The sequence below is a fragment of the Dreissena polymorpha genome, chromosome 6, assembly GCF_020536995.1.
Source record: "Dreissena polymorpha isolate Duluth1 chromosome 6, UMN_Dpol_1.0, whole genome shotgun sequence".
NCBI lineage: Eukaryota > Metazoa > Mollusca > Bivalvia > Myida > Dreissenidae > Dreissena > Dreissena polymorpha.
The window spans coordinates 56,916,750-56,938,221 of NC_068360.1; the positions used below are offsets into that span (position 1 = coordinate 56,916,750).

Consider the following 21,472-nt stretch of genomic DNA (forward strand, 5'->3'; position numbering starts at 1 on the left):
CTGTAGTCCAGCATGTTGATTATCACACATGATACCCATACCGGTAGTCCAGCATGTTGATTATCACACATGAGACCCATATGATATCTGAAGTCCAGCATGTTGATTATCACACAGGAGTCCCATACCTATAGTCCAGCATGTTAATTATCACACATAACTCCAATACCTTTGGTCCAGCATGTTTATTATCACACATGAGTCTCTTACCTGTAGTCCTGCATGTTGATTATCACACGTGAGACCCATACCTGTAGTCCAGCATGTTGATTATCACACATGAGACCCAGGATTCTCAGCACCAGCTCAATGTAGCCGTCATCTTTGAAACTCAGGTCAGGCATTTCTGTCTGACTTATCAGCTCGTTCAGTTCTTCTTGTTCTACACCCTGAAATCACATTTCAATTTCACTTAAGATAAAATACTGTGTTTAGGTACAATTATGACTATAAACCAGTGTTTTAAGGACCTAATACAAATAAGTAAGTCAGAGAATTCAAGACGTAAGAAAAATTTATTTTAACCACATTCACAATTAGATCAATATAACATACCCAAGTTAAATAAACAATTCAGATTCCCCCTAAAAGTTTGACACCTGCAGAAAATACTGCATCAACTAATCGTCATTTATATTAAACACAAGTCCCAAATGGAACAAAAATTTTTCATAAAATAAAACAAATTTTTATTCAGCAAAAATATAACATTTTACCTCGATTTCAATTATGGGCATCACTTGATTCTTTCCTGTGGTGGGTCTGGCTGCCCCTGACTTTACTGTGGTCGGTCTGGCTGCCCCTGACTTTTTTGACCGCAGGCTCTGCCTACTGGCGCCCAGTGTCTTCATCTCGAACCCTCCGTTCAGTGTGCCGTGTTTCCCAGGCAACAGAAGGTTATCGCTCGTGAGGGTTGTCATTTCCCTATGAGTACTCAGAGCAGAGGTGAGGTTCAATCTTGTACGGCCTCTTGTGGGTGGACGCAAGCTCTGTAAATCAAACACCGTCCGCACAGGCTAATCAGGGACAGAACTTTCCCCGTATACTGGACTTTTTGTCAAGAATAGTCATTGTTTAAAGCAAAAATACATAATCAGGGACAAACTTATCCCATATACTGGACTTTTTGTCAAGAATAGTCATCCTTTAAAGTAGGGATGGCAATGAATACCGATTTCGGTATTCGAATATTCGGTCACCCTTCCGAACGAATATTCGGATATTCGGTCAACAATCATAAAAACTGTTGGAAAAAAGTCAACTTTGTTTACCGTACCATTACTCCATGAATTCTACTTTCGTTTTTACTGGAAGTTCACTGGAAGTGACTAAATATTGACACAGCGTTGCCGACGCTAATTCAAAGCTGATTTTGTTGATTACTTTTTATTGTTAAAATTGAATGACAAAAACTGTTTTTAAACTATTAATATAGTACATCAACAATAGAACGAGAAACATAATATTACATGAAGACAAAATAATTACATAACAGTTAGATCTACATATAATTAAAGCTGAACTTAAACAAATTATGTACATAGCCACAACACACTTTGAACCTGTTTAACAGACTAAACAATCAGTCTTTTAAAGTTGCCACGTTTAAAAGACACTTGGATCGGCAACTTCTTATCGGATGATGTCGTGAAATACTTCCAAGCAGCGGAAGGCATAGTTGGCATTTTGCTTGGACAGATATTTACTTTATGCGTGTAGCAATTATAATATTTGCAATTAAATGAGGGTGCAATACCAAAAACATTTCTTTAAGTATAATACCTGATTGAATATTGAGTAATTAATTAATGTTTGGACCATACGAACGCAAATACTCATTAGAGGTTGAGTAAATTATTTTCTAAAAGCTTTTTTGATTGGACAACGTGATTATAACCATACAATCTGTTTTGTTTACCACACCAATTCGGCTCTTTCTTTACTCATTTAATCTTTGATCATTTTAAATGTAATTCGAGTTATTAGATCAAGACGGGTTGGTGTTTTAATTGCCATACAGTCTTATTTTTTTTTTTTACACAAAGTTGGCTTTTCCTTAACTCATTTAATCTTTGATAATTTTAAATGTAATTCGAGTCATTGGATCAAGTGCAGGTCAGTGTTTTGATTGCCGACGCGATTTGCACCTATCATAATTTTGACACAAAGTGTCTGGCTTTGTTAGCGGGATTTATGACCGGTATACTGTCATCACCATAGCGACGCATTATCGCGCCAACCGGAATAAATATTATGACACGAAGAACAACTTTTTTGACAATGTTTGAAGCAAATTTTACAAATACAAAGTCTTTGAAATTACTCGATTTTTTATTTTTTCTTCTGAATATTCGATTCGGAAAACATTATCCGAATATTCGGTCCGGGACCGAATATTCGGATATTCGTTGACATCCCTACTTTAAAGCAAAAATAAAATAAAAGCAGAAAGTATTGTTCCTGATTAGCTGGTGCAGACTGCATAGGCTTATCTGGGACGACACTTTATTAGCACATGCATTATACCCAACTTTCACCAAGTGGGGTATATACATGTATGTCTGAGCACCATATGCACATTGCGTAAATTGATCAAAGAACTGACTTCTGAAATAGCCATTAAATATCCCAGTCATGCATGTTTGCCATAATCCAATAGTGTCATTAAAAGGACTGTCAACCACGAGGACGAAGAAAAGAAAAGTTGTAAAATACCGTATTGTTTTACAATTATTAGTTTATATTGATTTAAATATAAGGACAGGTTAATTACATTACTTCACAAAAGTTAATATTTTCAGTATATTCGGTAATAAAATTTTGTGATGTGAAATCGAAAGTACATCGCAAAAATAGGTGACATAACGCTTTACACACTATAAATAACGCTAGTAGATTGATCATTTTCTAGATTAGATATACAGTAGACTCTGCCAATACCGGACTCTCTGAATACCGGAACCCTCCCGATTCTGGACGGTCGGGCCAGTCCCGTATTTTCTCCTTCTATTTCTTTGTTAAAAAATGTTGAATAAACCGAACTCTCTGAAAACCGGAAACCGGACGGGTATTTCCGTAAATTTGGTCATTTTAAACGTAAAATACATTGAGTATACCGGACGGTCTAAATTCTCAAGATGCCCGAGGCGTGAAAATAACAATACCTAGTCAGCACAGTGAGTGCGGTGTCACACATTTTGCTCGCGCAATTATCGATAATCGGATTAAACATACCATAAGGTGTCAAGTCGTTACTGCGCTATGGGAGTCCGATTAAGTAATGTAAAACAAACTGTATATGTCTATAATAGACAGGGTTTTTTTTGGCCCGATTTTATAGCCGAAATTCGGCTATGTTCCCAATCCCAAAAAGTATACTTATTCCCCAAAATGTGGCAAAAAATTCCCAATTGCCAAAAAAAAAAAAAAAAAAAACATTTTTTTTTTTTTTTTTTTTTTTTTTAGAAAGAAGTCTTATGTGTATTTTATCTCAATTTTAATTCAATTACATCTAACAAAGTTTTATATGATTTTTTTCTTTTAATTTAAATGATTATAAAGAGTTAAATCAAATATAGTATTTCCCTAATCAGTGGACTTTTCGTGTGGAAAAAAAGGCTAATGAATTTATTTTCCCAATTTCATGAAAATGCCGATAAAATTCCCAATTCCAAAGCCATGGGCTATCTTCCCAAAAAGTGGAAAAAAAACCCTGATAGATGTGCGGTAACACCAAAAAGTGATTGACTCAATCGTTTTATTAATTATTTATTATCGCCTATGATAAACAATTTAATTAAAAAAATAATGCATGCCGTTGTGACGATCACTTTTTGTGATCTTCTCGGTTATTTTAAAAGATCTTATAGCCATGTTTTTAACATAAAGGAGAAATGTGCTTTCAAGCAGCGAGTGATCATGGACTTTTTCGTGAAATCGTAAACTTCAAGAATTAGTAGGTTTTGAGATTATGAATATCTAAAAAACTATCTTAAAAAATAATTATGACGCTGTGTTTTGCTTGTGTGTATGTTTAATGATAATAAATCATGTATCTACAACAATCTTATTTGTGTCGCCACTCGCCTATATGACGAATGCCACGTATGTACATGTATAACGCACCACGCTCACCTTGGGATTAATCAAAACAAGTCGGTATGGAAATGTTTTTGCTTTTAATCGATTAAAAACACATTTTTTAAGAATGCAATTAACATCATCAGTACCTGCGTACAGTTATCACATGGTACATGTAAATGTATATGGTTTGTTTTATTTTTATGTGATTCTGTACACAGTGCATACCACGTATTTTTCGGCAATATGCAAACTCTTGGTAAACCAGAACTCTCTGAAAACCGGACGATCAGGCTGGTCCCAAGACCGTCCGGTTAACAGAGAGTCTACTGTATACAATTCACTACGCATGCACAATTTGCGTTCCTGGGTTTACTACGTGACGATGATAATCTATATACCAGCTTTATTTATAGTTAACTGGTAGTTACCTGGTAGACATACCTAGTAAAATGTATTAACAAATATACTAAAAATATGAAAACTTAACAACTATTTTCAAGTAATGTAATATACCAGTTGTGATATTTTAATCAATATAAACTAATAATTGTAAAAAAAATACGGTATTTTACACCTTTTCTTTTCTTCGTCATCGTGGTTGACAGTCCCTTTAATGCATCATAGCAATAATAACAAATGGTTGTTAACTACCATTTGTGTTTTGTTCTGGCAAAACCTTGCATAATGCATGTGCGTAAAGTGCCATCCCAGATTAGCCTGTGCAGTCCGCACAGGCTAATCAGGCACGACACTTTCCGCTTAAACTTGATTTTCAGGAAGAAGGGACTTCCTTCAAACTACATGTATTCTTCATCATTGGTGTTTGGCGCATGGTCAAGTCCCTATACCCCCTCACACTTCTAACCTTCCCTCATTTTTAAACAAATAAAAAAGCCCTTTCCTCATTTTTTAACAAATAAAAAAGCAAGAATCAAACACTATCAATATGTCAGAAAACAACAATTTAATCACTTCGACAAAAAATTATTCCGATATAAAATTTACGTCATTTGTTTCACATGGGGGGTTGTTATGGGTTTGCATTACACCTGTGTTCTTCACTCTCAAATATAATGAGCCTTGTTGTGGGAAACCTGGCTTAATGCAGGGGCATAAAGTCTTGTCCCAGATTAGCCTGTGCAGTCCACACCGGCTACTCAGGGATGACACTTTTTTGCCTGAACTGGATTTTTGCTCAAAAGGGGCTTCCTTAAAAAAGGAACAACCCCATAAAAATGGAAAGTGTCATCCCTCTGGACCACACAGGCTAATCTGGGACAGCACTTGACTCACATGCCTAGATTTCCAAGGACAAAGCTCTAAGGATCAGTTGTATACAAACCATTGGCCGGCTAAGATGCCCTCCAAGATTTGCCAGAGAGCTGAGAGAGTTGGTCATCGACTTGTTCATGGCCTTCACAGCCTGTTACAGTACAAGCAGATTTAAATAAGACAATGTAATTAAATGAAGACATTTAAGACTTACCAGAATGTTTATCTGAGCTTCACTCTGGGAAATCCTTAATGCATGTGCAAAAAGTTTTGTCCCAGATAAGCCTGTGCAGTTCACAAAGGCTTATCAAGGATGACACTTTCTGCTCTTGTGGTATTTTTAGTTAACCCTTTGCATGCTGGGAAATTTGTCATCTGCTAAAATGTCGTCTGCTGAATTTCTAAAATAAGCATTTTCTTCGATTTTTTTTCAAAGACTACTATCAGAATAGCAAACAGTTTGGATCCTGATGAGACGCCACGTTCTGTTGCGTCTCATCTGGATCCAAACTGTTTGCAAAGGCCTTCAAAATTCGGTTCCAGCACTGAAAGAGTTAAAACACAAGAATTTGCTCTAAACAAGTATCCAGTTTGGGCAGAAAGTGTTGCCTATAAACTTGGATAAACAATTTCACAAATGCATTAAGTCCTGTTTTCCAAGATAGAGGCTCATTTGTTTCATATACATTTGTGTCTTGTTCCAAGAAAACTGGGCTTAATTCACGTTTGAAAGTGTCGTCCCAGATTAGCCTATGCAGTCCGCACAGGCTAATCAGGGACGACACTTTCCGCTTTAATGGTATCTTTAGTTTCAAGGAAGTCCCTCCTTACCGAAAATCAAGTTTAGGCGGAAAGTGTCATCCCTGATTAGCCTGTGCAGACTGCACAGGCTAATCTGGGACTGCACTTTACGCAAATGAATTAAGCCCAATTTTCTTAGAACAAGACACATTTTATCAAATGTTTTTAGAATTATCATAATTTTTATACCAAAGGTGTGCATGTGTGATCTCAGTACTATGACAAGTATAATCCTTAACAATGTCATTTTTCATATACACAGTTGCAATATGTTATATGTAGAGCGGGGGCATCTCATGCTGAACGTATTTCTAATACCGAACAAAAAATAAACCACGCTATTTTGACGCATTGCTAGTTTTCTTCACGGAATTTATACCATACTAATGACGTCATATCCTTTCCCTCGTCAACAAAACATTTGGTAAGTTTAGAACGCGGTTCTATTTGAAATTTCTACTCATTTTATGTTACGCATCTTTTTTCAAGGAGTGTCTTGCAGAAACTGTAACTCTGATAAACTGAGTTCATAAGCATTTACTGACTATGCATTCATGTATTTATACAAAAACCAGACATTTTTCACAAGTAAACAGGCGTGAAAATAAGAGACATTATTGACACTTCCTTATTAACAAAGATTCATGCATTACAAAGTTATTGAGGTGTTCGGTTATATGTTCACATGTAAGGGTCGGAAACTCTATTTCCGAACAATTAGATTTTTAATTTCAGCAACTAGGCGTAGATGTATATAGAATCTATGACTTAACACACATAGATAGATAATATAGATCTAGATAAATAAATAAATAACATTATAAATATACTATAAATGTTCCGTTAAATTCCCAAATGAGAATAATAATTTGTAATCCGAAACACACTTCCGATCTTTTTAATGTAAACACGACGTTTACACATGCTTCCAATATGTTCCCGACAACAGAGCGCGAAAATTGTGCGGCAATGTACAAGTTCAAGGTATATGCATGGAAAGCGTGCGTGTATTGATTTTTTTATACAAACTTTTTAGCACAGAGAACATTGAATTCTGTTGATTTCGGTTAAAGTTTCTTTGGTATTTTTTAACACAACTAGAGCTTTGTCACAGACGTGACGAATACCCCCACATGCCGTATTGACACATAATATTTTGCATGTCGTCTTCACAAAAAACAGCGGACACCATGCACAATTTTCAAAACGCACTAAGTGACCCCTTGACCTAGTTTTTGACCCAGAAAGGCCCATGTTCTAACTTGGCCTTAAGATCATCTCCATAAAACTTCTGACCAAGTTTGGTGAAGATTGGATGTAAACTAATTGAATAAGAGAGCGGACACCATGCTGAGTGTTAAAAAACGCACTAAGTGACTCCGTGACCTAGTTTAAGGCCCGGAATGACCCATGTTCAAACTTGTCCTAGAGAACATTAAGATAAAACTTGTGACCAAGTTTGGTAAGGATTGGATGAAAACTACTTGAATTAGAGAGCGGACAACATGGTGAGGTTTAAAACGCACTAAGAATACCCTGTGACCTAGTTTTTAACCCGGCATGACCCATATTCAAACTTGACCTAGACATCATCTAGATACAACTTCTGACCAAGTTTGGTGAAGATTGGATGAAAACTACTTGAATTAGAGATCGGACAACATTGTGATGTTTAAAAAGCACTAAGTGACCCCGTGACCTTGTTTTTGATCCGGCATGACCCATATTCAAACTTGCCCTAGACATTATCAAGATACAACTTCTGACCAATTTTGGTGAAGATTGTATAAAAACTACTTGAATTAGAGAGCGGACAACATGGTGAGGTTTAAAACACACTAAGTGACCCCGTGACCTAGTTTTTGACCCGGCATGGCTAATGTTCAAACTTGACCTACACATAATCTAGTTGCAACTTCTGACCAAGTGTGGTGAAGATCGGATTTAAACTACTTGAAATAGAGAGCGGACACCATGCTCAATCGGAAAAACGTACTAAGTGACCCTGTGACCTAGTTTTTGATCTGGCATTGCCCATGTTCGAACTTGGCCTTCAGATCATCTAGATAAAACTTCTGACCAAGTTTGGTGAAGATCGGATGAAAACTACTTGAATAAGAGAGAGGACACCATGCTGAATGTTAAAAAATACACTTAGTGACCCTGTGACCTAGTTTTTGACCCGGCAAGGCCCATGTTCGAACTTGGCCTATGCATCATGTAGATACAACTTCTGACCAAGTTTGGTGAAGATCGGATGAAAACTACTTGAATTAGAGAGCAGACACTTAATACGGACCGACAGACAGACCAACCGACCGACAGACAAGTTCACTCGATCCCATATACCCCGCTAAACTTCGTTTGTGGGGGTATAATTATATTGCAAATACACGTCAAACGAAGATCACCTAGTTAATCAACTGGATTCCATAATTACTGTGTATATGCGTTGTATGTTTATGTTTATGTGCTGTATGTATAGATATTGTATGCTTATGTTTATATGCTGTATGTCTATGTTTATATGCTGCATGTATATGTTTATATGCTGTATGTTTATGTTTATATGCTGTATTGTTACTGTGTATATGCGTTGTATGTTTATGTTTATATGCTGTATTTATATATGCCGTATGCTTATGTGTATATGCTGTATGTTTATGTTTATATGCTGTATTGTTATGTTTATATGCTGAATGATTATAAAGTGCATGTATCCATTTATGAACAAGAACAACAAAATATATTTAAATCGTTTGTACGTGTTTTTTTCGTCAGTATACTCGTCAGTGCACATGTACACAACGCAGTATGTAATGTAACCGTCGAGCGAATATTATGAGTGGATTATTTTCAATGTACCGTACAATGAATAACAAACGACTGTCTGCGCTTTTCTTTGCGTTTATTGAACAAAACAAGTTTATTTTGCAATATATTTAACAATATAGCCATGAAATATGTTAAAAACACGATAAAAATACATACTTGAAAGAAGAAAAAGACATTATTTTTTTATTAAATGGAAATGCGCGTGCTGTGACGTAGAAGCGTATGTACAAACATCATCGGTAATTCGGATGAACAGTAATTCGGATGAACAGTGACACCATTGGAAATAAACTGATTCCGTGTAATTGAATACTCCGGATAATTGAATATTTGGACGTGACAAATAGGCTATTCAATTAAGCGAAATTGAAACAGTAATTGTACTGTTAATTGGGGGACAGTTGTGATTAAGTCGACGAAACAACACCTTCATCCAATCAAAAAATATACCGTGTTAAGTTGAACTATAACGATTGGTTAAGGGTGTATCAAACAATCAAGTAATTATGTTTGATTGGTCAGAAGTAGTTTGCAGCAGAACCGTTGTGTATATCATTATCATATAACTATTTAAGCCGTGCTGCAATAAAGACAAATGAGGATGTCAACACTACACTTTACACTTTGATCTTAGCCAAAAAGCCGAGAAGCGATAATTGGTGGCATAAAGACACCTGCACCTGTTGACAGTTTGTATTTACATGGATTAACTTTAAATGGGTAATAGCGGCTCGATCTATCTATATTGTTCTTAGTAGACAACGGACGCTGTGTTAATACGACTAATTACTATGTATAATTTTCGCCACTTAACTGTATAAATTACCATATGTCACAAATGTTTAATATTTACTTCCGTTCGAGTGCAAATACTGCTATTTTTATTATTGTATAATCTTATTAAATGCAACGTGAATGCTATTACCAGTTTGATTGCACATGTACATGCATATTACCATAATAAATGTCAGGCCTCTTATCTTAACGTGCAATAATACAAGTTTGATTGAGGTTTTTTTTTAATCTGGAAAATGTTTGGTATTACATGTTTTGCGGTTCGGTATTAGATGCCTTGTTCGGTAATTTGGTTACTTCAGTACCATTGTATTCATGCATATACCTATTGAATCCGATGACGTATAATAAATGGTAACAAGCAAAAGTAAGTTTAAATCACGGTCTAGATATTGACCGTTATAAAATTCAAAATAAACACATCTAATACCTAACTATTTTAATTTCGGCTTAGATGTTCGGTAATACGTGCCCCCGCTCTATGTGGTCATTTCTTCAACTTACTTCTTTATATTATATTGTCATAAGTCATATAATAGTTGTTATCAATTATTCATTTGAGAATATGTGGTATGGCAAACAATTTGCAAGTTTGGTCAAGCTTCAATAAAACAGGTCTGGCTTGTTAGCAACATTTCACTTTTTAAACAAGGTTTCATGGCCAGACACAAGGTCAATTTTAAATTTAAAAAAGTGGATTCCGTATCCTGGCTGCTTTAAAATGTTAAGGGCTTTGACCTTCATGCTAAGGTAAGCTTAAATTATCATAATATTTCTGTTTGTTTAATGCACAAACAATAAACCTTTCCCACTCAGAAGCAAAGTGAAAATGGCTATATGCAAACTGCATAAAACCAGAACTGCCTGCAAGTTACTCGCAGTCTGTTCATGTTTTATAATGTTTGCTGCTCATAAATATCTAAGGGTTGGAAATGACTTAATATGATTTTCTAAGGGACTAAAAACATGTCGAAGTGCGTATCCGAGTGGTAAAAAGATATCCTTTTACCGCTTGGATACCCACTTTAACCTGCTTATTGTCCCTTAGAAAATCAAAATCAAAAAGACCTTTTTTAATACATTCAAGTATTGAATGCTTTACTTCCAAGCCTTAGATACTGATGAGCACTAAACAGGATAAACCTGAACAGACTGTGAGTTGCTCGCAGGCTGTACTGGTTTTATGCTAGCTGTTTGCATATAAACATTTTCAACTTGCTTCTGAGCAGGAAAGGGTTAAACAAATATCTGACTGTCAGCCAGACACTGTGTTACCATGGTAGCCATGTTCCCCTGGGCCATCGCCTTCTTGAGCTCCTTGGCCTGGGCCAGTGCCTCCTCCACCTTGGCCTGGTGCATTGCCTGTAGCACACGCCTGCAACACAGTATCCATGGTAACCAATCACCATGGTAGCCAGTATCCATGGTAACTAGTATCCATGGAACCAGTATCCTTGGTTACCAGTAACCATGGTATCCAGTAACCAAGGTAACATGATAAATTTGTAAGGAAATTCAACTGTTATATGTTGCACCAGGTAAAAAAGGACCATGGTGACCAGTTACAATGGTAACCATTTACCAAATATAATGTGTTATACCGTCAATGTCGCGTTGAAAATGGGATAAATAATATTGGTTATTATTGATTTCAAGTCTATACTTTTGTGAACTGTTTAATGTAAAATACACCATGTTTTCACTCAGTCCAGTCTAAAACACCACTTTCTTATACTGTTCAACTTAAATATAGTCTATAGTCAGTTTTGGATGTTACTTCTTTCACCAAAAGTTGTTTAAGACACTTAAACTTTTACTTCAGTGGATAAAATATCCAGTATTTTTGCTTAAATTTTGTCTTTATGAAGCCGCCATTTTAATACAATAAATTAGGGCCAAAATTTAATAAAGCAGGTTTTGATGAACAGCGTAAATTTATTTAACTTATGCTGTTTCACAGTCAAGATAATGAGAGGAAATATTTAAAACCTTAGCCTTTGGTTGTGTTTTGGAAAACAAATGCTTGTTTCATGTGATGGAATTTCTAAAAGGAATTTTAACACTGAATTTCATTAAATATGAACAAGATTCTGGAAGTTGCTGAAGGCTTTGCTAAGTCTACAAAAGAAACAAAGTAATTGCATGTGTATATTTTTCCTAGACTACACATTCACAAATCCTTATAAGGATTACATATGAGAAATAAAAAAGTATGAGATTATAATTGTCAAGTTTCTGAGTGTTGTAAAGACATACACAAAGCATTAAAATAAATAGCATTGATGATGCTGACTTAATTAGGTCACTTGTCAAATACATGAAAAATAAGCAAGATAAAGTCATTATTTGATTAAACAAATTCATTTATTTATTTACATATTACTTTACAAAACAAGAAAACACAGAACAGAATGAATCTAAGTCATCAGTCATTGTAAGTTTCACTAAAAAACGGCTGAAGTTTTTTTTTTATACAAATGATGAACTAAATAATAACAATCGACTTGAAATAGCCATACTGTTTTAGAAAGTAAAGTTAACTTTTTACAATAATTGATAGCCTGTTCAAAAGCAGAAATCCCAGATCAAGTGCTTAGCATAACAAAATTGAACCTCGCGATAAGGAGGTTAAATGCATGTGCGTAAGGTGTCATCCCAGATTAGCCAGTGAATTCCGCAGGGACGACACTTTTTGCCCATAACTAGATTTTTGATTAAAAGGGACTTTCTTTAAACGAAAAATATCATGAAAGTGAAGGGTCGTCTCTGATTAGCATGTGCTTACTTAACAGGCTAATCTGAGACAACACTTTACCCACATGCATTAAACCCTCTGTTCACAGAGCTATAGGCTCAACTGTTTGTTTTCTCTTATCTCACCTTCATTGAACCTTTCAGTCATGTTCATATTTCAGTTTGAGTTTTCCTTCATGTTTGCAACATTCAAGTATATACATTTACATAACAAGAGATGTGTTCGTCAGAAACACAATGCCCCCTACTGCGCCGCTTTGAAATAAAATTTCTATTTATCATTTGGCAGGTATAGAAATCATCTCCCTTTAAAGCTTATTACTTACCTGGATTTTGTTTTTTGACCTTTAACATTAAAGGATGACCTTGACCTTTCACCACTCAAAATGTGCAGCTTCATGAGATACACATGCATGCCAAATATCAAGTTGCTATCTTCAATATTGCAAAAGAAATGGCCAGTGTTATAGTTTTCGGACCGACGACTGACAGACAGACAGACGGACTGACATACTGACTGACAGTTCAACTGCTATATGCCACCCTACCAGGGGCATGAAAACAATATTGCATAAAGATTAAGGGAAGATTTCCTAAGTGAAGAAAAATTGAATGAGTCGTGCATCAGAACTAAATAATTAACAACTTCAGCTGACCTTTCTTCACATATTTTATAGATGTGAATGGAAACAAACAACTTTTCTGTGTAAAAAATGGTTAGTCACATATAACTAGACAGTGATACAATCCATTAATAGTCAAAAGTGCACATTGAAAACTTTGTGAGAAAAAATAAAGAAACAAAAAACAAAGTTTAAAGTAAATTAGTGAATATGTATGAGACATAATGGAAAATAACAGATGCAATTAAAAGTGGATAAATGAATGTATCTAATTGTACACACTTGGAAAGTTTCAGTCAGATAAAAATTCAGTCATCAGAGAATATAGCTTCAATGTATAAAAAATTAAGTCATGAAAGAATTTAAATATCCAAGAATTCAGTGTTTAAGAATCAAGTCTTTCATGCATTCAAGAATTAAGTATCTAAGAATGCAGTAATCTTATACTTTGAGCTTATTACTTGAAAAACCATGCAAACAATTTTAAACACACATTTTAAAATGCCATGTTACATGCTCAAATAAGTCACTACAACCAAAACAACTGTTACCTAAAAGACACATTAGGACTAAGTTAACAACTGCTTCACACTATTACAACTCCCACCATGACGACAATTAGGACAAACAAGACTATTGCTATATTGCCAAGCAATATATGTCCCCTACAGGCTCCACCATTGTCAGATTTTTTTATATTATTTGTTGCCATAGCAACCAGAATTTTTGATGTAGGAACAAAATGAAATGACATGCAAAATGTCCATATTGCCATCTATCCATGTTTCAAGTTTCATGAAAAAATATGAAGAACTTTTAAAGCTATTTCAGGATCCAGAAAAGTGTGACAGACTCACAGACTGACGGTCTGAGCGCAAGCCATAAGTCCCCTCTGGTGAAACCGGTAGGGGACAATAAGCAAGACATTTCACTCTTACAAATATTTCATGCATCCCACTGCAACAAGCCTGTGCAGTATGCTCACCTCTCTCGTGTTGCAATAGTCGACATAGTCATGCGCTTTTTAATTGCCAAGAAAAAGGTTTCCTCTCTTGTGCCAGTAAAAAACTCAATCATATTTGTCTGAAAGAAGGTAAGAAAGCAACTCAGTGGATGCTCAAAGAAACACCTTGAATCATGCCGAGCTTTAAACTCACTCATCTGAGAGCAGTGGAGACACACATACATTTTTCTTAAAATGAACGGCAGTTCACTTCCTGTATGCAGCAAAGGCACAGACTAATTACAAAACACACCCGCAGTTCTTAATACATATAGCTGCATGACACTTGTAAGACAACATGTCCGTCTTATGATGAAAAAAGATCCACAACTTAGAAGAAAGATTGTTAGTACAGTATGCAATTGTTCCACTATTTTGGCAATCAAACCAATGTAAGTGTATCAGATAGATGACTTATAAATACTGCAATTTAGTTGAAACATTTTGTAACATAACGCACACAAAACGCATAACATAACGCACACAAAACGCACATTTTGGGCATTGTTGGATTTATATAATGATCGAAATTTGTACCACATTTCATACAATCTTAAATAGGCAGCCATCTGGATCAACAAATCAATAGCCTCGGGTTATAATTACCGGGCACGAATATTTGCTTACCGTATGTGTCAATATTCGGTAATTCCCGTATGTATTCGTTAAGTGGCTTTCGCGGGATGGGCCCATTGCGGGCTTCGCATGTATCTTGTATTTGACAAACTTTTTGGAAACGTTGTGTTGTGTTAATAAGCAGAAATAAAACGCAAAGAAATCAGAAATGAACTTTGCTGGTTACTGTGTCTTTTCCACGAACGATACATAATTACGTGACACAGTACATTTTATGGTGCGCAGTGCCAGGATGAACCAGAAGTGCCACTCATTTTAACGACCAACAGGGAAAAAATCAACGCGACATGGAAAACGGAGTACAAACAACACTATACGGAATCACAGGCCAATGTGAAAAAACCACGCAACATGGAAAACGGTCAGTGTTTTCATAAATTATGGCAAACAGGGTTTTATGTCAAATTTTATAAAGTAAGAAATAAAACGTTAAACAAAAGCGTCATGACAACGAACTTTTTCAGAATTGTTTTAAAGAATTTTACGAAGTTAAGTGTTTAAAGAAATAATTAATCATGTACGAAGAAATTATGCAAGTATCAAAATCATACAGTTTTTCATTGATCTGTAGTTTTTCTAAAATATCGGAAAATTAAGAATAAAATTAATAAAAAAGAAAGTAATTTAAATTTACAGAATTTTCTGAGTTATAGAAATAATGAAATAAGAGGCGAACAAATCATTGAGAATATTTAAAGAATTTTGAATAAATTGTGTATGATTATAATATAGATTGTATACGAACGTGCGTTTTTTTGCGCACAAATCCATTTTAAATTGTTGGTATTTTTTGTAAAGTTCCATTTAATTAAAACGTACAAGGAAATAATAATATCTTATATAGTTTTGTTTATTATTTTAATAAAGAAACTTTGGCGGTGGTTTTATTTATTAATATAATAGAAAAAACTCGGAAATGATACAAATATTCAAAGAATTTACCTAGTATTTTACATTGGCAGAATTAAGAATTTAGGAATTTAGATTATTTAAGACAGTTTTGTTTATTATTTTAATAAAGAAAATAAGGCGGGTTTTGTTTATTAGAATGATAAAGAAAATTAAAGAGGACGAATAGATAAAATTATTGGAAAATTTAAAAATAGTTTTCCGAATTGTAAAAAAAGAAAATAGGAAATAAGAAAAATAATGTTGATTGCAAATATGAATAGGGCAGACACAAAAAAAAAAATATTATGTAAATATGTATATACGTCATTGTGTTGATGTAAATATATGTAGGATATCGGTAATATTGAAGGTCATGAGTAATTTTAAGTAAGAATTTAATGCGATCTGACGCGTATAGCGCAGTGAAATTATAACGATATGTACGCATTAAATTTCTAATATAATTGTTTAAGGGTTACAATTACATTTTATGAGCACGGCTGACTGATCAGCGTTCGGACATACCGAGCCCGAGGTTCTGATAACCTTAGCGTCCTCATGAGTTAGAGAATTTATCCCTGTGCCATCGAAGCAAATTACGCTATGGACAGAAGATGCGGTGTCGCATAAGAATTATTTGAGTAGTTCGATTAGGAGCAAAGACCTGAATTTTAAAGTATACCGATACGTGTTCTTATATTATGAATGCATATATATAAAAGTCTGCCTTGTCATATTTGCGCATTTTTACAAGTGCACAGGTCAAACATGTCAATAAATCTATGCCCAACGGCAAAACTATAGTGATAAAGATGAGGTTTATGAAACCATGATATGAACAGGTACGTCTATCATTACCCATTACTCTAGGTCAATAAAGTGGCGCGCGCCTGTCAAAAATTTACTGGCTGCACGTGCGTAAAATGATTATGCCTAAGGCGGTACACAAGTCATATTAAGTAAATGGCTTGTCAGATGTCAAACTGTCATGTACTTATCCGAAGTATGTTTTGAGGAATTGACTAATATTTTTTCGTTGTAAAGAATTTATTTTTTTGAATAAGATATCACAGTAAGTTGTCATGACGATATTTAACAATAACTAAGGGGATATTTATAAATGTTTGCCATGATTTTGAACAACTGATACTTGTATCACCACGACGCAGATAAAAATATCGAGATTTGAAGACAACGCCGAAGAAGAGCGACTTCGCGAGACAACGCCTTCCACAACGAATAGAAGAAACAAACAACATAATTAGAATGGAACATTACGGCGTTTACTCTCAAAGTGAATACCTGGTTCTATCGCTAAAAGAAGACCAACGCCAGAAGATTTCGAAGGACAACAAGTGACGCAACACTGGACACAATACTTGTGACGTTAAACACTATAGAGTAGATGCAGCCGTTCAACTGTTTGACGTGCGTAGATAACGCATTTGGAATGATACTTCCGAGGCCTAAGACATCAAGGAGAACACTGCTATAGTTAATACCTCGTGAGCATTATGGCCAATAGAAGATCTTAATGTCCCGAGAGAAATGAAGACGCTGGGGCCATCAACAAAAGTACAAACGACAACGAAAACAACAACAACGATGAATACAACAGAAACGACAATCGACGACGCAAGTTAAACATCGGAAAGCAGAGCTGAATCAACAAACGCATTCCAATTGCCACGGGCGAATCCACAATTGGCTTATCTTCATGACGGCGGCAATGACTTCAATGAAACATCGTATTCGCCGCGAGCTACAACTTCAAGACAACATGGACGACACCAGATGTACAGATGGCCAGCGATCAACATATGATGTTCTACACAACATTTCGATTGACATTTAAATTGTATATCAATTACTAATGTTATTTATTTCAGCAGAGATGCTTGTCAAGGAAATTATATTGTTATCCGCATATTTTCCATCATTTGAGTGTGTTTATATGAATGTAGTTTTTGTTATTTAATTTGTAATTTAATAGTAAAATTTTAAAAGATTTTTTTAAATCATAAAATAAAAAAAAAATCAAATTAAGGGGGAAAGTTGTGTAACATAACGCACACAAAACGCATAACATAACGCACACAAAACGCACATTTGGGGCATTGTTGGATTTATATAATGATCGAAATTTGTACCACATTTCATACAATCTTAAATAGGCAGCCATCTGGATCAACAAATCAATAGCCTCGGGTAATAATTACCGGGCACGAATATTTGCTTACCGTATGTGTCAATATTCGGTAATTCCCGTATGTATTCGTTAAGTGTCCGTTGCATACGTCATATTTATGTTGCAGACACGTGACTTAACAAACGGCCAATCAGAATTGTACATGTAGACACGTGACGTTACACAGCCAATCAGAATTGTACACATAACAATTATCAAAGCTTTCGTTGTTTATATCTATATTTATGGACAGTCTTACTTAAACGGCCGAACATACAATTGCATATTGCTGGCTTGCGCGGGATGGGCCCATTGCGGGCTTCGCATGTATCTTGTATTTGACAAACATTTTGGAAACGTTGTGTTGTGTTAATAAGCAGAAATAAAACGCAAAGAAATCAGAAATGAACTTTGTTGGTTACTGTGTCTTTTCCATGAACGATACATAATTACGTTACAATTTGTATCAATATAAACACTTGAAAAAAGTCAATAACCATCACATATATGTTCAAAATTTAAAAAAAGATTTAACAGACTGTTTGAAGACTGTTAACAGTGTTTAAAATACATAACATAATGTGGTCAGTGAGACATGAAGTACCAAGGTGTCAGACAAATGAGGATATGGGGTTTATTTGAAGCACTAAAAGTGTTGATATAAGTTGCTTTACAAATTTTATTTTGGTATTTGCTGTTTGTAATAGTGTTAAAGTCATACCATAGCAGTCAGTGAAAGTATTTGCACTTTTCTTTGGTAAGCTGGTTTACCAGATGGTCAGCATATTCATATATCAGTAATTTACAACAGCCCTTACTAAATCAGTGTCAGTGCGTGGGAGAAAGACTGTAGACATATTTTCATGAACAATCCCCAAACATTAGAGCCATGTCCTGGGAAAACTGGGCTTAATGCATAAGCGTTAAATGTCATTTCAGATTAGCCTTGCAATCCACAAAGGCTTATCAGGATTTTGCTTTAGAATAACCCTCCTTTATACGAAAAATAACATACAACTGCGAAAGGTTGTCCCTAATTTCCATGTGTGGACTGCGCAGGCTAATTCTGGTATGATACTTAATGTACATTCATAAGGGGCTGCGTATGCCCAGAACGTGGCTTATAGGTAATGTGGCTGGGCTGTGAATCTTCGACAAATTTACTTTAACATATGTAAACAATAATGAAGGATGCTGTTTAGTTAGTAAATATTATGAAGGGCTATGAGGGTTTAAAGCAAAAAGTAACTGGAAAAACATAAACTAAGTGTGCCAAAAAATGTGTTTTCCACTATCATTGGTAAAAATTACATAGGTCGACAGTAAAACTGTTTTTAAATCAATTTTACAGTCCAACCTGACAAAGCGGCCACCTGAGAACAATGGTCACCTGCCTACAAAATGTTTTTGTGTTTGTTTAAATGAAAATGCTTTTTGTGTTATATTTGCGTAAAAATATAGTTTTATAACCTTTCAGTGTCTGTTCCTTTGAATGAGAACAATTCTGTAATGCCGTACTTTCGGTTTATAATAGAGATGCGCTATTAATACTTTTTCGCATGTGGCGTAATTAATACGTGACGACCATTATTTAATAATATCTTCCAATAAACACAATACATACTGTCAGATCCACTGAATGAACCAGATGCATAAGTAATTAAACAACAATATTATTGTTGATAAACTCATAAGTTTAACAATATGTATCAATTTAAATCAATTTATAAGATATTAATTTGTATTATTCAATAAAAATAATTTGTGATATAAAACTAAATTATCAACAATGAACCTTTGCTTACATTAAACTTTGTTCAAACCACTGAGGGTGGTAGCAACCTAGCAATTCTACCAACTGACCATTGCCATCTAGAAAGTGGTCACCTGAGAACACCGGTCACCTGTCTACAATAGTCACTTTGGCCATTTCCATTGACTGACCGCTGTTCTCAGGTTGGACTGTATTTTGATAAACAATATTTTTCCACACGTTACTTTGGGTGTTCTTAACAGACAACTTCTAAATCCTTTACACGATGCTTTATATGTAAGCGTCAATTTAGCCAATTTGATAGAATTTAGCAAAATGATAAAAATGCAACCTGTAATACAAAATAGTCATTTAGAGGTTAGCACCATAACAAAAGGGTCAGAGAGACAAGTGGAAACAAGCACATCTTTTGTGCCTATTTTCGTGACATTATGGGTGAACTAAGCTTCTGGATAATTTACAGCTAAAAAAAAAGAGTATAGCTTCTGAATAATTAAGTGCTAAAAAAGAGTAGAGCTTCTGGATAATTTTGAGCTAAAAAGAGTAAAGCTTCTGGATAATTTTGAGCTAAAAAAGAGTAAAGCTTCAGGATAATTTAGAGCTAAAAAGAGTACAGCTTCTGGATAATTGAAAGCTAAAAAAGAGTAAAGCTTCTGAAAATTTTGAGCATAAAAGACTTATATTTTGAAGCATAGGATCCATGTTCACAAATTCTAAGTTAAACTGTATAAAACATGTTGAGAAGCTGAATAAAAAAACTGAATACTTAAATACTATAAGATTCACAATTTTACATTTATTACCAGAAATATAAATAGAGAATTTAAAAAAAACTTGTATCATTTTTTTTATTATTTAATAACATAAGCAACTTACAAATTGAAATAAAGTAATTATATGTCAAAATTATTGCACCAATGACATGATTTTCATTAACATGGATCCTTAAATGAGGATATACAGATTTAAACCAAACAGGGGAAGAATAAAGGAATAGAGGGGAAAATAACTATATGGTCATCTTGTAATGAAATGCTACCTTTCCCTCATCGCAACCTGTGCTTGAATAAACTGAGCTTTCATTGAGAAGAAAAATGTTTCTTCTCGACTGCCTGTAAAATATTTGTAGATGTCATCCTAAAAAATCAAATATTGATGAAAATTAAAGTGTGCTAATATGTTTTTATGAAGAACATAATAATGATACTGTAATTGTTTTGCACTTTTGATATAAAGTTAATACAATTCTGTTATTAATTATATTCGTACTCACCAAAGATTATATTAGCACATGAAGTTAATAACACAATGTTTTTTGTTTTTAAATAAGGAACAAATATAACACTTTTACTGTAACACCGCATTTAAATGGCTTTTATGTCAATTGTTTAATCAACATGTTGTAATCTCAAAATAATGTTCAATGGTACAAGCAAAAATCTGCAATCTTATTAAATTTGTGCTAAGAGTACATTGGTCTAAGGTTATAAACACAAATTAAAGTTGCAATTTGACAAAATGTTATTTGATATTAATCTTGTTAGATTGTCTTTCTGATTTTTAGTAATTCTATTTCAAAAAGCATCTCTTTAAAATAAAATAAAAATCAATGTATACTTTCAGATCAATAAACAAAATGCAGATTTAACAAAATTACACCGACAGTAACAAGATGGCCAAGAGGGCCCTTAAGATCTCCCTTTCAGGTGCATGATTTGAACATGTTTTGTAAAAGACCACGATATGGGCCGGTATTCACCAAACAATTCTTAGACCTAAGTCTACAAATTAAGAATATTATTTAAATTGGAATACCC

The 21,472-nt window shown here is 34.6% G+C and overlaps 2 protein-coding genes across 3 annotated transcripts in view; one reads left to right on the forward strand and one right to left on the reverse strand.

Annotated features, from left to right (window-relative positions):
* LOC127833488 (aldehyde dehydrogenase, mitochondrial-like) overlaps positions 1-21,472 on the forward strand; it is a 315,090-nt gene that overhangs the window by 239,151 nt on the left and 54,467 nt on the right. The gene's annotated exons all lie outside the window — the stretch shown is intronic.
* LOC127833498 (inositol 1,4,5-trisphosphate receptor type 2-like) overlaps positions 1-21,472 on the reverse strand; it is a 183,782-nt gene that overhangs the window by 38,063 nt on the left and 124,247 nt on the right. Inside the window, exons 46-50 of the mRNA XM_052358786.1 lie at positions 14,149-14,246; positions 11,062-11,161; positions 5,426-5,506; positions 717-989; positions 252-389 (exon numbers count right to left, since the gene is read on the reverse strand). Coding sequence (XP_052214746.1) covers positions 252-389; positions 717-989; positions 5,426-5,506; positions 11,062-11,161; positions 14,149-14,246 — 690 coding nt within the window. The remainder of the gene's footprint in view (positions 1-251; positions 390-716; positions 990-5,425; positions 5,507-11,061; positions 11,162-14,148; positions 14,247-21,472) is intronic.